The sequence below is a fragment of the Trichoderma asperellum genome, chromosome 7 (genome assembly GCF_020647865.1).
Source record: "Trichoderma asperellum chromosome 7, complete sequence".
Lineage (NCBI taxonomy): Eukaryota > Fungi > Ascomycota > Sordariomycetes > Hypocreales > Hypocreaceae > Trichoderma > Trichoderma asperellum.
Window position 1 is genome coordinate 3857998 of NC_089421.1, and position 17010 is coordinate 3875007.

The 17010-nt window shown below is 45.4% G+C and overlaps 7 protein-coding genes across 7 annotated transcripts; 4 read left to right on the top strand and 3 right to left on the bottom strand.

The window, feature by feature from the left end:
* Window positions 1–1091: 1091 nt before the first annotated feature.
* TrAFT101_011962 (uncharacterized protein) lies at window positions 1092–4461 on the bottom strand. The gene is made up of 7 exons (XM_024905078.2): window positions 4227–4461; window positions 4144–4167; window positions 3935–4053; window positions 3424–3881; window positions 3073–3368; window positions 2569–3006; window positions 1092–2470 (listed from the first exon to the last, which is right to left on the bottom strand). Exons 1-7 carry the CDS (start codon window positions 4353–4355, stop codon window positions 1874–1876), a joined length of 2061 nt encoding a protein of 686 aa, XP_024754563.2. The 5' UTR covers window positions 4356–4461; the 3' UTR covers window positions 1092–1873.
* On the top strand, window positions 4404–6009 carry TrAFT101_011963 (uncharacterized protein). Its single transcript, XM_024909174.2, has one exon. The coding sequence runs from the start codon at window positions 4704–4706 to the stop codon at window positions 5754–5756; it is 1053 nt and encodes a 350-aa protein (XP_024754562.2). The 5' UTR covers window positions 4404–4703; the 3' UTR covers window positions 5757–6009.
* Window positions 6010–7305: 1296 nt separating this feature from the next.
* On the bottom strand, window positions 7306–9390 carry TrAFT101_011964 (uncharacterized protein). Its single transcript, XM_024902198.2, has 3 exons — window positions 8945–9390; window positions 8671–8882; window positions 7306–8621 (listed from the first exon to the last, which is right to left on the bottom strand). Exons 1-3 carry the CDS (start codon window positions 9372–9374, stop codon window positions 7410–7412), a joined length of 1854 nt encoding a protein of 617 aa, XP_024754561.1. The 5' UTR covers window positions 9375–9390; the 3' UTR covers window positions 7306–7409.
* A 567-nt stretch (window positions 9391–9957) lies between these two features.
* On the top strand, window positions 9958–10516 carry TrAFT101_011965 (uncharacterized protein; the record flags this gene model as incomplete). The annotated part of the gene is made up of 1 exon (XM_024907162.2): window positions 9958–10516. The coding sequence occupies one exon, from the start codon at window positions 9958–9960 to the stop codon at window positions 10441–10443; it is 486 nt and encodes a 161-aa protein (XP_024754560.2). The 3' UTR covers window positions 10444–10516.
* Window positions 10517–10971: 455 nt separating this feature from the next.
* TrAFT101_011966 (uncharacterized protein) lies at window positions 10972–12177 on the top strand (the record flags this gene model as incomplete). The annotated part of the gene is made up of 2 exons (XM_024902197.2): window positions 10972–11235; window positions 11289–12177. 2 exons carry the CDS (start codon window positions 10972–10974, stop codon window positions 12087–12089), a joined length of 1065 nt encoding a protein of 354 aa, XP_024754559.1. The 3' UTR covers window positions 12090–12177.
* Window positions 12178–12218: 41 nt separating this feature from the next.
* On the bottom strand, window positions 12219–13036 carry TrAFT101_011967 (uncharacterized protein). Its single transcript, XM_024909173.2, has 3 exons — window positions 12928–13036; window positions 12638–12866; window positions 12219–12585 (listed from the first exon to the last, which is right to left on the bottom strand). Exons 1-3 carry the CDS (start codon window positions 12944–12946, stop codon window positions 12387–12389), a joined length of 447 nt encoding a protein of 148 aa, XP_024754558.1. The 5' UTR covers window positions 12947–13036; the 3' UTR covers window positions 12219–12386.
* A 294-nt stretch (window positions 13037–13330) lies between these two features.
* Window positions 13331–15993, top strand: TrAFT101_011968 (uncharacterized protein). The gene is made up of 4 exons (XM_024910843.2): window positions 13331–13610; window positions 13678–13772; window positions 13834–14872; window positions 14920–15993. Exons 1-4 carry the CDS (start codon window positions 13467–13469, stop codon window positions 15955–15957), a joined length of 2316 nt encoding a protein of 771 aa, XP_024754557.2. The 5' UTR covers window positions 13331–13466; the 3' UTR covers window positions 15958–15993.
* Window positions 15994–17010: the final 1017 nt, after the last annotated feature.

Here is a 17010-nt window from a genome sequence, read left to right on the forward strand (position 1 = left end):
CGGCTTTAATAATCTGGGCAGTGAATTTCTTGACTTGATAATGCGTTGGGGTAAAGCCTAGGGCTTCTTGTAATAGAATCCAGAGGACGAGGTGTGCTTTCTGTAATCTAGAAAGGCGTTGCTTATGCTTATTTACTTTATTTTACATTACGCGACTATTTAATTGCTTTTGCAGTGTTAACCATAGAATTCCCCAGCGCTCTACAGCTTTTTGCTGTAAAATACCATTTTATATATCTTTAATTGCAGATATAATAGCATCTTTAGAATAAGAAGGCATTTTTCTTTAAAATAGTATATTTTATAAAGGAAAGGGATAAAAATTAAATATAATAAACGCAAGTTGCAAGGTTGAAGTTGTTGTTGTGATTTCCTAAAACGCGTGGCCGACTAGCGGGGGTGGCCGACTAGCCACTAGTCTGACTTAATCTGGATACCCAGAGGAAATATAATCAAGGACTGTTTATGCTGTAGTTGTTTATTAACAAGGATCCCTGGCTGCTAAAACGCCCGGGGGGTTGAATTTTACCTACATAGTATAAAAATTGAGAACTAAAGTCTATTAAATAATATTTACAGATTATTTTCTGGGTCTACTTAAGTTAAATATAAATAAAGAAAGCAAAGAAAATATAGATATATATAAGCTGCAAAGGGCGCTAAAGTTAAGAAAGCTAATGTTCCACTTAGCTAACCCGACATAGAATTTGTAACGCTCTATGCTCCTGCTGAAAGTCTTCGAGCGATGGATACGTCCTTGTACGCCGCACACTCAATCGAGTAGTCAATAGTTAATAGATATTTTCTGCGCTCCCTTTACCTACTCCGCTATGTATTTCAGCCGCAAAGAGTCTTAAATATCCGGTGCAGTGTAATGGCATTGGACTGTGTTTGTCTCTTGGAATACTCAAATCACGGGTTCTTGGATGTGTGTACTTCGAGTGTTCTCAGCTGTCCGCTGCGACGGAGGATCGCACAGAGAGCACGATTTCCAGAAACGGTGATGTGGAGAATAGGGCATGGTCAATGTTCCAGTACCCACCTTCTGCCTCTCTTTGCTGCGCGCTACATTACAGTTGCTCAAGACGCGTGGGCTACATTACATATTCCCCCTGGCTCATTTTAGACTACCTATGTCCTTTACGGTTTCTTTAAAACCTGAAGTGGCCCTCGGAAGTAGAAGCCTGGTGGGAGCTGCAGGCGTATGGAATAAACACCTCCCAGAGAACCGCGATATGGCCCACGGTAAAAGTAACAGGAGACAGATCCTGGCGTATGATATCCACCCTTATTTCCCAATTGCACGTCCTCAGCTCCACCTGGCTTCTACTTTTGTGTGCGTTCTCATAATTTAGCTCGTTCCAAAGAGAAAGAATAGGCTGACAGAACCTGTGTGGAATCGCCACGCAATCTACTTGCTAGAATCATTAATCTTTTCTCCGTCCGCCCCTTATTTTTCTGCAATAAGGCCCTATATCGCCAGACAGTAACTTGAGAGGGATATCAAGCCAACCACGAGCCCTGACAACGTCACAACAATTACAACGGTAGCCCTATAGTTTCCGAAAAAGCCTTCCAAAATTTCTCTGTTATTCTTTGAGAGTCCTTAGCCTCGAACTGCACGAGCTCTTGGCACTTGACGATCTGCAGAGCAGCGGCAGCGCTAAGACTGTGCGCGCTGCTTTGGAGGGGCACAGCGCGGTATAGCCTTCTGTGTTCTCAGAGTGCCTCTGATATAGGACGTGTCGGCGATGGAGGATAAACCCTTTTTCAAGATCGGAGAGAATAAACCTTACTTAATTGGGTCCCGTTGGCTATGTTCCAAAGCCTTAAACTATGATGTAATTGTTGGAGCTTGGGGCGAATCGGTTGACTATATATTCGATAATGGTAAAGACGAGACAGGAGAGAGTTCATTACCTAACCAAGTCTCATCATTGCAGTAGACATCGGTGTCGGGGTTGGTGAATAGAATGCTAACCGTGTCTGTTGATTCTCGGCTTGTCTTTGCTTCGACGTAACGAGCTGCAACATCATATAGTGGCTTGAAAATACGCAGCTGTCTATTACAGCTGGCATAGCGCGGCGATTGTGCCAGAGACTGTAGACCGTCAACCACTCCCCCCAAGCGGCCCAGGTCCGACACGTCAGCGGTATCAACAATACTGCAGACCAAAATTGTGAAAGGGATAAATGGCGCTAGGAGGAGAATCTCGCTAATCCATTTGTAAAGACCGGTCGGCCATTTTGCTGCATCTGAAAGTATGGCAATGCTGGCTTCGCTCTCTTCAAGGGCTATTCGCGCAGCGGCGATACATTGCGTACAAGGTACTATACCCGAAGGACTCTCTGTCGGAACTCCTCGGTATATGGACGCCAAGGTTGAGTATTCTACAGCTCTGTTGGTGTGTATGATGAACCGTGAAAGATTCGGATCTAGCATATGGCTACTCCACAGGCCTGGCCGATTCTGAGAAGGGTAGTTAGTAAGATTATTTAAGGACTGACTCTGTATGCTTGCTTCTGTTGGGAGTATAGGAGTATAGAAAAAATTGTTTAGATACTTACATAGTATTCGGTTCTCGCGGCTATCATTCGCTCCAGCTCAGAAGCTAATGCACTGGTACGAGACAAGTGAACGGAGCCGGGCTGTATCAATGCAGGCGGACTATATAAGCTATCGTACAAGCAGCCGTAGAGACTAGCTATATCGATCCAGTCAGGCAGCCGGTTAAATGCTAGGGAGGCCATTTTGCGGCCCAAAGTGAGTCGTGGAATGGTGATATCCTGGTCTCTAATAGTCGATGGCCTGCCGAGCCGCAAAGCCACAGTTTTCTCCAGGGCGTATACAGCCCAGAAAAGACACATCTTTCGCTGCACTGAGTTTTCTTGTTCCGTTATCATGGCCTGACTACTATGCAACCCCACGGCCAGGCACATGAGTGAAGCTCTTGAAATGAACGTCCAGGTTGCGGACACTCTTCCCTGATGCAGACAATGAAGAGACTGTATGTTGAAAATCGCAAATTAATACCATGGGAAGCGAATTGCTACTAAGAGGGAAAAACGTACCGCCATGTACAAGGCACAGATAGAGTCAATATTGGTATCGATGTGAAAGGAAAGGTTTGATAGAATTGTCTCGAGGCTCTCCTTGCATATTGTAGCTTGCACATTGTAGTCCTGTATGAGCATCTCGTCATCGGCACCAATCGAGCATTGGGTGAAGAGCGAGTAAAGACCGTAGTGGACTATGATCAGCTCCATATCGCTGATCGGGCCGGGTGTGCAGACTCTGATCACGTACTGAGTGAACTCTCCCAGAGAGCCAAATTCAAATGGCCAGTAAAGCTCGCTCGGAGAGCTCTCTGCGGGATGGTTATCAGAATGAGTGCAACATAAGCTGGAAAAGGAGAGTCGCACCTTGAGCAATCCTGAGGCATGCCATGATTTTATCCACGGAAGGGATAGGCAAATCCCTGAGACTACGACCAGAAGGCAGCACATTTAGAAGAAAACGTGACCCAGCCAGCTCCTCCTCATTTCGCTGCTGTTGATCGTTGACTGTGCTCCGTAAAGTATTCAACGCCGAAGTTATATCGTCCGTGGCCCTAGAATATGGGTCATTCATTACAGCGGTTTCGAGAGCTCCCGCTGCGCAAACGGCATGAGCAAACAATGCGGACTCAATCCCTTCCACTGGAGCTGGAATTTTGGCGGATGCCTGAAGTCTGACAAATTGGAGCGGGCAATATGATGGTGTTCGTAAACTAATCGGGGCCATGAAGCTACTATCGTCATTATTTCGGCCATCTCTAAGTTGACCTATAATTTCGTAGAGCTCCTCAATTCTATTCGAAATATGCTCAAGTCTCCTTTCGCTAATGATTTGTTAATGATTAGATAGATGTACTTGGGGGCGGGGGGAACTAACTATACACTCGAGATCATGACCCGTTGCCGCTTTTCTTTGACTTCATGAGCCAGTCTGAATGTACACTGCACCTCCGCCTTGGTACAATGTGAGCACGGATTAACGCGATTACACTTGGTCTATTGCGCCGGCTCGAAAGTCAGTAGACCAATCTCGGACACACCTCACAGGGGAACAATCTTTGCAGCAGGTAAATAGAATGATCGCACCTTCCGCTGACGGCAACGATCGCACTGTGGATCATGTCAGCATCTGATTCACATGCCACGCGACTAAGGAAAGATTCTCATACTGCCATTTTCTCCTTCACGATAACCTCATGCTCGTCTACTTCATTCCACTGAGAAGCCAGGCCGCCTTCTCCCCCTGCTACTTGGTCGGTGGGTCCGTAATTTGTGCCTCCAGGTCCGGATGACATCATTACAACGGTGTCTAGAGGCGTTCTCAATGCGATCTGGGCAGAGCAAATTGCAGGCCGAATGGTGGAACTGCCAAAAGGTTTAAGTCCGGAATTTTTGGAAGCCCTTCCCGACGAGGTTGCCGAAAGGACAGATTTGCACGCTCGCTGAAATTTCGAGCCATTGCCGGACGCTCGGGAAGCCAAGAGTGCGCAGTCCGAACAGTGGAGACACTCCCGAGGGCCTCATATACTTGACTATTACGTGCCTCTTGTTTCTTGTCTCTTGCTCGTCTTGGACACGATTGTTATGCTTGCATTTCCTGTGATTGACATTTGCGCTTATTAGTCCTTCCTAACAAACACTCCGCCATGAAGTACCGCGGCGTTGTCTATGATGTTGGCCTTAATTTCAATGGCACTGGACTCTCCGTCGAGCCATTCGATCTTGCGCTAGTCAAATACGACATGAAAACAATCGCCGATGACTTACATGCCAATGCCGTTCGGATTGAAGGAGAGGAGATATCTCGGCTGCAGATTGCCGCACGGTTAGCGCACTCGATGGGACTCAAGGTGTTTTTCAATCCGTGGAAGATGAATGCAACCATCGACGAGACCCGCGTATACTTTGAAGAAGCGGCAAAAACTGCAGGAACATTACGCAATGAAGGTATTGATTTGGTATTTATCGCCGGCTGCGAATACACCATCTTCAGCAAAGGTGTTCTCCCTGGAAATTCTTTCAACGACCGTGTAATGTTCCTCGGCCAGCAATTCCCCAGAGGCCACATAACCGAAGATATTCCTCAGGCTCTCCGTGACAAGTCTGTCGAGTTGAATAAGGCGTTGGGGTCTTTCGTTGAGGTGATTCGTTCCCAGTTCGGAGGACAGATCACATATTCGGCTGGCTCCTGGGAAGTCGTTGACTGGAGTATTTTTGACGCTGTCGGCATAGACTATTATCGCCGAGGAGAGACTGCGGAGAAGTATGTCTCATGTCTCGATCGATATAGGGTTGGGAAGCCTCTCGTTGTTTTAGAAGTTGGTTGCTGCGCCTACGAGGGAGCAGCAGAGCGCGGAGACGGCGGCTTCGTACTCTTGAAAGGCACGAATCCTGACGGCACTGGCATCTTCGAGAATGATACTGTCCCAACTCGGAGTGAGAAGGAACAGGCCGATTATGTTGGAACGCAGCTTGAGCTTCTCAATAATGCAGGGGTTGATGCGGCCTTCATATATCTGTTTTCGTTCCCTTGCATGCCGGCAGGAGAAGGGGCGAGGGATCTGGACATGATGTGTTTCTCACTCGTAAAGACCTTTCCCGAGAAGGACTCAAGATCTAAGGATATGCCTCCATGGGTACCAAAGGAGTCTTTCCATCGCGTCGCCGAAGCCTTTCGTTCTATGGAGCAGGACGACTAGAGCTCCGCAATGATTCAGTGAAATGCGCTTTTAAGCCAGGCCATGCTTAGGAATTAGTATCGCATAGTATCAGAGCAGTCGTGGCTTAGAACAGACTGTGGATTGATAAGCAACTGGGAAGACAAAATAATACGCTGTGGAATATGACAAGTCTGGTAATACCTAAGCGCCACTGCCATAGACGTGATAACGTTCACATGCTCAAGTCGAGGTATACACCCATTTCATAAGACAACAAGTTCATATATTCGGCGTAGAATGCTGTTAACGTAATATTTGTCAAACTGCTTATATTGCTTATAGATTTTCTCTTACCTATTTACGAATATAAACCTAAAGCATACATTCTAAGTTTACCTCTTGGAAATATACCTTATACTATCCAGTGTGTTCTGTTTATTTACCACAGGCAGCTGTTTGCTGACTCTCAGAATACCAAGTCAAAAATAAAGTTGCGGCCACTAACCACAACCCGATCAAACAAGACTTAGATTGACTATAATATGTATCTCACTTACTAATGCCCCTTCGTTCGCATCTCCATTAATACGGGATAATACACCGGTAGATTATGCCAACTCCAAAATTAGTTTTCTCTCACAATCATCACTTAGCAAGTTTGATCATTATGTACCTGCGGCGTAAAAGAACTCTTTTGATGCCAGATATCATCCTTCCAGAGAGTCTCTAGTATCATATTTACAAAATGTTCCAGGCGTACGTACTGCACGAGAATCGGAACGTAGCTGGTCGCGTGCTTGATTATCTGTCCCTGAGCAAGTAGTAGATAAACACAGTGCGTGAGATGCTCCCGCTTTTCAACCCCCCCCCCCCCTCCCCCCTTGGCGTTCTATTAATCTAAATACCTTATCAATGTCGAGGCCATGGATGCATTCGAGGTTCTCGTGATAGGAGAAATTCTCCCTCCGGAACAACCTATTGGTGTAATGAGGGCAATGTTCAAGATACCAAGACTATATCATTCAGGTTTTCACCACTCAATTCAATGTCGTCCGATAGAAACATTGACCCAATCTTCAAGCAAGATGCTGACGTTAAAAATCTCAGGCCAGCTGATTTTAGCTCTTCCAATGTATCGCTCGGAAACTTCGTTTTGCAACAGAGCTCTCGCGAAATTAATCAGCAAATATTGTTTTCCCATACTCGTGTTCTCCCTAACGTCGCTTTTCTGGGGATCCGTTTTTCTTTATGTCAATAAGAAAAATGAATAATAGAGTTGAATTAATTGTATTCAAAGGTCTTATTATATAGATGAGAACTCAGGAGGCTGGACCTCTTATATATATAAAATCTATGTGATCCACGTAGCTAGATCGGACTAGTGCTTCCTTGTTCGACACATTACACCAAACCATTATTAATTACCATAAATAAATAAATAATTTTACATCTATTTTTAAAAATTTACTTCATATTACATATCTAGTATATAATTAATTACAAGATATATTTAATAATGTCCCTCTTTCTTAATGTAGGAAGACTTACTAGAATTCCCAGTAGAAGAAACCTGGAAACTTAAGCCCGGTGCAATAGAAAGTCTCTTTAATTGCAATATCTGCGTGGGCCGAGAGAAAATTGAAGCTCATCATTTAAACTGTAGTGCTTTTACGAGAGGGAAAAGTTGTGTTATTACCTGTAATCTGTACGTGTTGGACCAGCAGCGGTCAAGAAGCCAAAGTCGGCCCCTTCCTCGGCCTGATTTACAGAGCGCTCATATAGCCCCCGATATCCGCGGCTAGACACCCGTCGTTTCCATACTCCTGTCTCTCTGCTTGCCATTTTCTCCAATTCTACAATTGTCTGCCTTTCGGCAATTCTTTGTGCGATATCTCCCTCATCGACCTCGAGTTTTAGAAGTCGTTTTTCAATGTCGCATGTAATAATATCCCCGTCTCTCACCACCCCTAAAACCGATGTGGGAATCACTGACTCGGGTGATATGTGAAGCACAATCGTCCCTCCTGCCGTCCCTGACATCCGTCCATCAGAAAGACGCAACATGTCCGTTACACCCGCGGCCGCCAGTTTCCTCGGTATTGGGATAAGTCCTGCTTCCGGCATACCCGGGTTACCAATTGGTCCAATCCCTTGAAGGACTAGGACGGAATCTTTAGTAACTGAGAGATTTGGATCATCAATGCGATTTGCAAGATCTGCGGAATTCTTGAAAACTACAGCAGGACCGGAGTGTTGGAGAAGACGCCGGTCTTTTGATGCGGATGCCTTCATGACTGCTCCTTTTGGCGCGAGATTCCCACGGAAGATAACTAATGATGAGCAAGGGTAGAGAGGATTTGAGAGTGGACGGATGATTTTTGAAGAGAATGAGAAAGTACAGAAGGGTGAAGTATCAAGCACTTCTCCTAACGTCTTGCCAGTAATTGTCATTGCTGAAAGATGAAGCAAGGGCCGTAAGGTATGGAGTAGGCCGAGCATGCCACCCGCATTATGAAAATCAGTCATATAGTTATCTCCACTAGGCTTTAAATCAATCAATAGAGGAACTTTCCTTCCTATTTCGTCAAAGGTCTCTAAAGTAATTTCGCTGTGGAGATTGGGGTGCCTGTTCACGATTGCCATAAGATGCACCACAGCGTTTGTCGAGCCTCCAATGGCTTGGAGAACTGTAATAGCGTTGAGAAAGGATTCCTTCGAGAGCATTTCTTGCGGAGTGCGCCTGGAGGCTGCAGCTGCTACTGCGTTTGCACCTGTCTCTTCCGCGATCCTGAGGCGAGTAGATGACACTGCTGGTGCTGAAGCACCGCGAAGTGCCATGAAGCCCAGTGCCGCTGTGATACAGGCCATTGTGCTTGCTGTTCCCATTACACCACAAGTTCCAGCCTGTGAATTGTCAGTGAATTCATGTGGCTTGACTTGATTCAATACCTACAGTTGGTGCTAATTCTTCGTTGAGCATGCTAATATCTTCCATATCAATGGTGCCGGCCCTGTAAGCAGCCCAATTGTTTCGGCAATCGGTACACGCCCCAAGACGCTTGCCTTTATGACTCCCTGGCATCATAGGTCCGGTCACCAAAGGTAAAACTGGCTTGTTTGCTGATATTCCACCCATTAACTGAGCAGGGACCGTCTTATCACAGCCTAAAGATGTCAGAATGTAATAAAAAAGTGGTAGCAACCGCTATAAGATCCGGAAAACATACCTCCAATCATAATGCATGCATCTAATGGCTGCGCTTTAATCATTTCCTCAGTATCCATACTCATGAGATTTCTGAGATACATGCTGGTGGGAGAAGAGAATGACTCGTGCACAGAAATAGTGGGAAACTCCACAGCAAGACCGCCATTGAGCTGGACACCTCGTTTGACTGCCTCAATGAGTTGTGGAATATTTGCATGACACGGATTAAGAGCAGAGTAGGTGTTGATGATGCCAATAATGGGCCTAGAAAGGGCATCTTCGCTGTATCCAAGTGCCTTGATGAAGACCTTGCGTAAGAAAAGTGAAAAATGGGCGTCGCCGTAAGATGTCAGCCCCTGACGGAGACCTGAGGTAGAATCAATAGGTTTAAATAGATCATAATCGTCACTGAGCGAGGAATTCGCTGCTTTGTTCGAGAATTGAGCCATATTGAAAAGGATGAGATATGTTTGCGGCGAATGCGATGATGGAATGACATGTGGGGTATTTAAGATCAACCCCAGATGTTTATAAAAAGCAAAGCGGAGGTTCCGCGGTTTGGGCGGGAACTCCGCCAAACTTGAATCGATAAATAAAGTCAAAAAGGCGAAAATTGAGTCGAAAAGCCTCATTCGTGTTCTTTGTCATTACCTAATATTGTCTTTCTTCTTAATCACTACTATACCTCTTAAATCAGTGGAGCCGGCAAATATGTTGAGTCTTGACGGCAAAGTCGTTCTCATCACAGGCCTTGGTCAAAGTCAGCCTGGCGGCTGGGGAATTGGCGCTGCTACGGCGGTTCTATTCGCTCGGCAAGGAGCCAAAGTATTCGGTGGCAACCGCACTCTATCGTCAACCATCTCGACAAAGCAAACAATTGAAGAGGAAGGTGGAGTTTGCGACATATTAGAGACGGATGTCACCTCATCGGAGTCTGTTAAAAGGCTGGTCGATGCTTGTATGACAAAGCATGGCCGAATCGACATCCTCGTCAACAATGTTGGTCGTTCTGAACCAGGATGCCCAGCGACCATGTCTGAGGAAGTCTGGGATTCCCAAGTCGAAATAAATCTGAGAAGTGTCTTCTTAACTTGTCATCATGTCCTACCGATCATGGAGAAGCAGGGAGCAGGGGCGGTAGTCAGCATTGCGAGTATTGCTGGCCTGCGATATATTGGGAAACCTCAAGTAGGGTACTCAGCAACGAAAGCTGCAGTCATTCAGTTCATGAAGGCAACAGCAATCATTTATGCGCCCAAAGGAGTAAGGCTGAACACAGTCGTGCCTGGACTAATGGATACTCCTTACACGAAGAGCCTAGTCGAGAGGTTTTCGAAGGACGGCGAGCATGGGGACTACATGAAGATGAGGAACGCGCAGGTTCCGACTGGGAGGATGGGAGACGCTTGGGATGTTGCCAACGCAGCTCTGTTTCTGGTGTCTGATGAGGCAAAATACATTGTGGGGCAGAAGATTGTTGTAGATGGAGGAATCACGTCTTCCACAGGAAGAGCATGATTAGTTCATAGTGTAGTCTATATCCCACCCGCTTGGAGAAATAATGTCCACATGCTGCAGAATCACTTCCCGCACGGCGCAGAATTTCTAGCCGTATTGGCGTCCTGGCAGCCTAACATTCCTTCCTCTCTGCTCCTTTAACCATCCTTTTCCTAAATAGAATTAGACAACCGCCAAAGTTACTTGTAGGCAAGTGTTTATTCCGGGTTTTCCGAGTCGATAGGCTGCTCCGTCCCTAGGACGGAAAATCCTTCCACTGTTTGAGGAAGTTACCCAACCCGAATTGCGACACCGGCATGGCCGACGTGAACTCCGCAAATATCCCTTTCCCCAAAATCAATGAATCCAACAGCCGTACCCTACCTTCCCGACAGGAAATTGCCTATTTAACCAATATGTGAGAGTATTTTCCATCTCAAGTTGTGATATCCACTATCCTTCTGTTTCTGTTATTTCACATCATTTCTATACTAAGTGAGTCGCTTGCCGCATCACCTACAACCACGTGCCCACATTCAATTCATCAGCATGGATGTTTCTCAGAGCGAACCCAACTACATTAAAATCACTTCATCGAATGCCCAATCACTAGTGGAGGGTATCCTGATAGGAAATGGCGTATCGAAAGAAAACGCCACAATCATTGCAAAGTGTCTTGTGCTGGCTGATTTACGTGGCGTGGATACTCATGGCATAAATCGAATCCCATCATACATGGCTCGAGTCCGCCAAAGGGTTCTTGACCCAAAGGCGACACCCTTGTTGACTATGGTAACACCTGTTGTTGCTCAAGTAAGTGGCCGACCCCCTCTCCTAGAATGCGGGAGAGCTGACAGGTTTGCAAGGTAGACGGACAAAATGGCTTTGGGTTCCTGGCCGCCCACCAGGGCATGGCATGCGCGATTGAGATGGCAAAAGAATTCGGTATCGGCATGGTATCCGTCAAGCACTCAAACCACTTTGGCATGTCTGCATGGATCGTACAACAAGCCCTCGACTCAGGAATGATGAGCTTGGTCTTTACCAACTCGTCACCTGCTCTTCCGGCGTGGGGAGGGAAGTCCAAACTTATGGGAGTCTCACCAATTGCTTGTGGAGCCCCAGGAGGCAGAAAGCCGCCGTTTATCTTGGATATGGCTCCATCAATTGCGGCTCGAGGGAAAATCTACAAGGCCAAACGACGAGACGAAAAGATCCCACTGGATTGGGCTCTGGACAGCGAAGGGAAGCCAACAGACGACCCTGCAAAGGCACTGGACGGCGTGATGTTACCAATGGGAGGCCCCAAGGGATCAGCCCTCGCCGTAATGATGGATGTTTTTTCGGGTGTCTTGTCTGGGTCTGCCTTCGCTGGACATGTGACAAATCCCTATGACCCCTCAAAACCAGCAGATGTCGGGCACTTTCTCATCGCGATTAAGCCAGACCTATTCATGGGCCTGGACGACTTCAAAGAACGAATGGATTACTTGTACCAACGCGTAGTTGGCTCAGAGAAAATGCATGGTGTTGATCGGATTTACTTTCCAGGTGAGATTGAGCAGTTGAGATATGAAGAGAGACTGCGTGATGGAATACCACTTGTAGAGGCCGAAATTGTAGCGCTGAATGCTGAAGCCCAGCGCGTTGGCGTTGCACTGATTTGAGAGCACGAGTGGACTTGATGCAGTTGATATAATTGGTATGGAAAATTAGAAGTAACTTTAAGGGCAATGTGGCCTTCAACTGCAAGCGTTTTGGGGTTCCCGTACTGAAATCCAGTGGCTACGAGCCTGGTAACATCGAAATTGAGAGCCTGTAAGCTTGACAATGTGCTAGATTTATCAGAAGCCTATATAGCAGCATTCCAAACCTCCTTCCAAACTATAAATACCTATACACCGAGGGGGAACATTACCCCTACGTATGATGCATCTATCGTCAAATTGTCTAGGCTAGTAATGTTATACTCTCTTCTCGACTTGAAATCTATTGTCTCTCTCTCCATCCTGATTCCCCCCTTCCTGCGCTGACGGCGGTGTCGTCAGTCCTTTCAGCAGTGCATTCCCAATCCCTTGACACATATATTCATCCTCTGTGTCAACTTCAAAGTCGAACCGAAACAGATCTTCCTTGTACGGAAACATATATGTACTCGTCACCCTACACTTCGTTAGCACTGCCTCCGCCGCTGCCTTTCAGATATCAGATATACCTATGATGTTCCTTGCTGGCTTGATACTCTGCCAGGGCTTCACGATCGCGATGATAACTGAGAAGCGCAAACTCAAATCCTTTACTCCTTTCAATGGGATCCGTAATCGAGGGTCCCCCGACTATCAAATGGCCGTCTTGAACGCAGGGTAAGGTCTTGAGGGTTTTTAATTCAGAAACGAATTTAGACTTGTGCGCCGAGGAGATATCTGGGCGGAATTTGAAAAGGACTGTAGATACATGATCATTGGCACAAAGCTAGATTTAAGAATTATTAAACTATATACATACCAATGTGAATAACAGTCATCTCGAAGAGGCAAAGTTTGGAAGGGGTGTGCTGTGAGGAGGGAAGGTGTTCTGATGAGAAGTTATGAGGTTGCCAGAATAGAAGGGCTTTGTAGCGTAGCTTTGGTCATTAAATGTTTTCGAATCAGTCGACTAATTATTTACATTGATCTACGAAGGGACGGCTTTAAAATACGCCTCCGAGCTAAGCTGACACAAACGCTGCCATTGCTCGTACCCTATAGATTTAGCGACCAGCCAACTATAATGCCCTGCAGCGATAGCGTATGAACATGCTATAATCCCTAAAAGTGACAATGCCACGGTTCGCTTAGTCAGCGAGCTTATTTTAAGCCGTCGGCGGTTCCGTCTATCGGACTCGGTGCCAATCGGAGCTTCCGCGGCGACGCCACAAGTAGGGAAACAATCTTCAACATAACCTCCCCCTTGGACTTACTTCTGTTCCCCGCCTTCATTCTTTCTCTTGCTCCGTCTTCTCATGTCAGACATTCAATATACCGAGCAAGCGCAAATTCCGTTGAATGATGATTTTATCGCCTGGCTCATCTCCCGCGCTCACGGTAGCGAATGCTGTCAATCCCGTCCAAAAGGCTCCGCAGCGCAGAACCCGTAAAACCCTCCGTATTCGAGTAGCCTGTTTGCGTTGCCAGCGCCGAAAAATACGGGTACTATCGCTTCTTCCTTCTCATCCTGCTATCAACCGTTGGTTCGAGCTAACTTGGGCGTAACCAGTGCGATGGAGCCGTTCCTTCATGCGGGTCTTGCTCAAAGACAGGTGTTGAATGTATCGACGGAGGGAAGTTTGACGGCATTGAATCACCACGCGCGTAAGTTTTCGTATTCGTATATTTTTTGGGCTTTTAGCTCAAGTTTGATGTGCCTGTCCAGGTATATTTCGAGTCTGGAGCGTCATATCCAGTGGCTTAGGTCTGTCGTTCGGACAAATTGCCCAGACATTGATTTGGAGCAAGAGCCATCTGTTATGAATGAATCCTGTCAGGACGATCCAGCTACTGAACGAGAAAGCACCCAAGATGGCCTGTCACTGGCTCAACTGAATCCAACACCAGCGAACAACAGCGCTCTTGCACCTTCTGATCCGTCTTCGTCAAGTCAGAACGTGCAATCGACACATGACGTCTCAACGATTCAGCATGAGCAGGAAACCGGGCTTGCACATGAGATTGGTCTTGTCTCTTCATGTGCTGGGACCGATCCTAAGTATATTGGCCCTTCAAGCGGCTACTTCTTTGCGAAGTTAGTCCTCGCATGTGCGCAAGAAGGCCAACGAAACCCACCACCGAAAGAGCTTCAGCAAAACCCAGATAGTCGTACAGCCCGTCTACTCCCAAAGGGAGGGTTATCAATCCCTCCTGCACCGTTGCCATCAGACATGGACTATGCTGTCAAGATATCAGAAGCGTACTTCGAAACGATCCACTTACAGTATCCTTTCCTTCATCAGCCATCCCACATGAAACTTATTGAGCACGTCTATGTTGAACCGGAGCCCAATCCAATGGCTGCATTCCAAGTGTATCTCGTCTTGGCCATTGGAGCAACAGTCCTCTCCCGACGCCTGAAGATTCCTCTCTCTGGCGAAGGCTTCTGTGCAAGTGCAATGAAATATTTCGATAAGTTGTGTATCGAAAATTCTCTCAAAGGTTTACAAAGTCTCCTATTGCTGCTCGTATACACACTAAATAGTCCTTCTATGGGTCTGAACGTGTGGTATCTCAATTATCAGTGTATAGCAGCGTTGCTAGATCTGGGGCTCCAACGAGATGTGAGATCTGGTAAGAACATGTCAGTGCTTGACCAAGAACTGAGAACCCGAGTCTTTTGGGTTATCTATTGCCTTGATAGGTCTGTTGCAACAATGATGGGCCGCCCCATTGGATTGAGAGATGAAGCCTGCGAATTGCGAGTGAGTCATGTCTTCAAGTTCTGATGCAAAATTTCTGACATTCAAAGCTGCCTACAGATGTGGAAGACAGCAAACTGACCGCAACGGGCATTCAACCTCGGCTGGAAACCGAACAGCCAACACAGATGAGCAGCGCGATCCATCTCTTTAAGCTTGCACAGCTAAATTCCGAAATCAAGTATGTTCTCCACAGTATTTCTCATGAGGTGCCACCATATGCCTACCCAAACATTCCCGATGTACTCCAGTGGCAAAAGGGAATCATAACAAGACTTCAAGCATGGGTAACCCAAATACCACAATTTACCGGCGAGCGGATATATATGACCCATCTCTGCGAGATCAAGTATCATGGTATTATGATGCTTCTTTTACGTCCCAGTCCAGCAATTCCAAAACCATCGGTCCTTTCACTCAAGTCTTGCTACGAGAGCGCCGTTGCAAGTATACGACTATATAACCAGCTTTATAAGAGAGATCTCTTGGTTTATAGTTGGGTTACCGTTCATTCTGTTTTCTTGAGCACAATCACCATGCTTCATTGCATATGGACTGTACCCGAAGTATCTGCGCAGATCAAGCTAGAAATCTTAATGGCAGATTTAAAAGCAGGTTCGAATGTGCTTAGTGCTACAGGCGAACACTGGTCAGAGGCAAAGCGCAGTAGGGACATTTTGGACGAGCTCTCAGGCACTACGATCCGCTGGATCATAGAATCTAGAGCGCGCAATTCAGAAATCGGAACTCGCAGTGGCATTTGTACAAAGGACGTTGGATCCTCTAATGGCAACAGTAGTGTCAGTAAAGCTCAACCTGCGACTCTATCAATGCAACAAAACGACAATTCCACGTTATGGAACGATGGAGAGAGCCAGCATATCAGCTTCAATCAGTCACAATCACTTGACATGAACTTCGACGGCCAATCCTTCGAGCCCGGCTTTTATAACTCCCTGTTCGGTTCCAGTACTCTCACCGATCAAATTGACTTTACTAGCCCCGCTGCTGTTAATGCTATCATGCACGGCGTCTTCACAGACTTCCAACCCATCTATGACACTGGACAAGATTTTGGAATGGATTAGATTATAGATAATTAACATTAGTAATATATACTTGGCTATTTAAGTTATATAAATCACTACAATAATTATCTATATATCTTTAATTAACTTAGTAGCTTATATAATTTATTTTACAAGCTTAATATATTTAATTACTGAGTTAATAAATAAGTTAGTAAATTGCTTATAATTAGTTGGCTTATTATAAATTTAAAATAGCTTACCCTGTAGCTTAGTCGGGTTATAATATATAAGTAAAGCTATTTATTTCTACTTCAATATCTCAAGCCCTCTTAGATATTTAAGTATATAAAAGATATAATAAAGATTTTAAGCATGCGGGGAATTATTAAAAGTAGAGATTTATATATAACCGAAAGCTTGCCTGGCTAAGGGGCTTACTTCGCTAGTATTAAAATACTTCTATTACAGAGGACGACTGGCAGCCAGTTTTAGGTTACGAAGGTTAGAAGGCCCTGACCTAAAATATTTAATTTAAACTAACTAGCTAATTAAAAACCTAACTGAAATTAAATATATTTCTAATTTGCTAGTAAATTAGATTTTATTAATTTTTATTATTAAATTATTAACAATACAAATATATAAAAAAAATAGCAAATATTATATAATTGTATATATAAGTTCTATTTTTTTTTATTATATTTTTATATAATCGTATAAACAATATTTGACTTTTTTATATGTAATACAGGGTAAGTTTCATTCTAGCATGTGAACAGCAGTTGGCAGCAGCCCCAAGATAGATTATGCAGCTAGTAAGAATGACCTATCAAGGCCTGCAAATATAAACTAGGGGTCCTAGCTAGGCTTCTCCAGTACCTAGTTGTAACTGGCTAACTAGATGTATTAGATCAGGGCCTCAATGCTGGGTTTCAACTGCCCAGCTCCAACATCACTGACTAAGAGATTGTACCGTTGACTTTATAATTTTCCAATACTATAACTATACAAGGTACAGTAAGATAGTTGCTCTTCTGAAAACCACGGACGCTACAACTAAAATAGAGATACTGTAGCGAGCACTTAGACTGAGTCTCCCAATCTGACCTG

What these genes read in the sequence shown, in the direction of transcription:
- TrAFT101_011968 (XM_024910843.2), top strand. Translation starts at nt 13,467, where the DNA reads ATGATGATTTTATCGCCTGGCTCATCTCCCGCGCTCACGGTAGCGAAT. An exon ending in GGCATTGAATCACCACGCGC is followed by an intron (nt 13,773 to 13,833) that starts GTAAGTTTTCGT and finishes GTGCCTGTCCAG; the next exon opens with GTATATTTCGAGTCTGGAGC. An exon ending in ATGAAGCCTGCGAATTGCGA is followed by an intron (nt 14,873 to 14,919) that starts GTGAGTCATGTC and finishes TGACATTCAAAG; the next exon opens with CTGCCTACAGATGTGGAAGA.
- TrAFT101_011964 (XM_024902198.2), bottom strand. Translation starts at nt 9,374, where the DNA reads ATGGCTCAATTCTCGAACAAAGCAGCGAATTCCTCGCTCAGTGACGAT. An exon ending in TGCATGCATTATGATTGGAG is followed by an intron (nt 8,883 to 8,944) that starts GTATGTTTTCCG and finishes TGACATCTTTAG; the next exon opens with GCTGTGATAAGACGGTCCCT. An exon ending in ACGAAGAATTAGCACCAACT is followed by an intron (nt 8,622 to 8,670) that starts GTAGGTATTGAA and finishes GACAATTCACAG; the next exon opens with GCTGGAACTTGTGGTGTAAT.
- TrAFT101_011962 (XM_024905078.2), bottom strand. Translation starts at nt 4,355, where the DNA reads ATGATGTCATCCGGACCTGGAGGCACAAATTACGGACCCACCGACCAA. An exon ending in GTCATGATCTCGAGTGTATA is followed by an intron (nt 3,882 to 3,934) that starts GTTAGTTCCCCC and finishes ACAAATCATTAG; the next exon opens with CGAAAGGAGACTTGAGCATA. An exon ending in ATGCCTCAGGATTGCTCAAG is followed by an intron (nt 3,369 to 3,423) that starts GTGCGACTCTCC and finishes ACCATCCCGCAG; the next exon opens with AGAGCTCTCCGAGCGAGCTT.
- TrAFT101_011963 (XM_024909174.2), top strand. Translation starts at nt 4,704, where the DNA reads ATGAAGTACCGCGGCGTTGTCTATGATGTTGGCCTTAATTTCAATGGC.
- TrAFT101_011967 (XM_024909173.2), bottom strand. An exon ending in GCCAGCAAGGAACATCATAG is followed by an intron (nt 12,586 to 12,637) that starts GTATATCTGATA and finishes AACGAAGTGTAG; the next exon opens with GGTGACGAGTACATATATGT.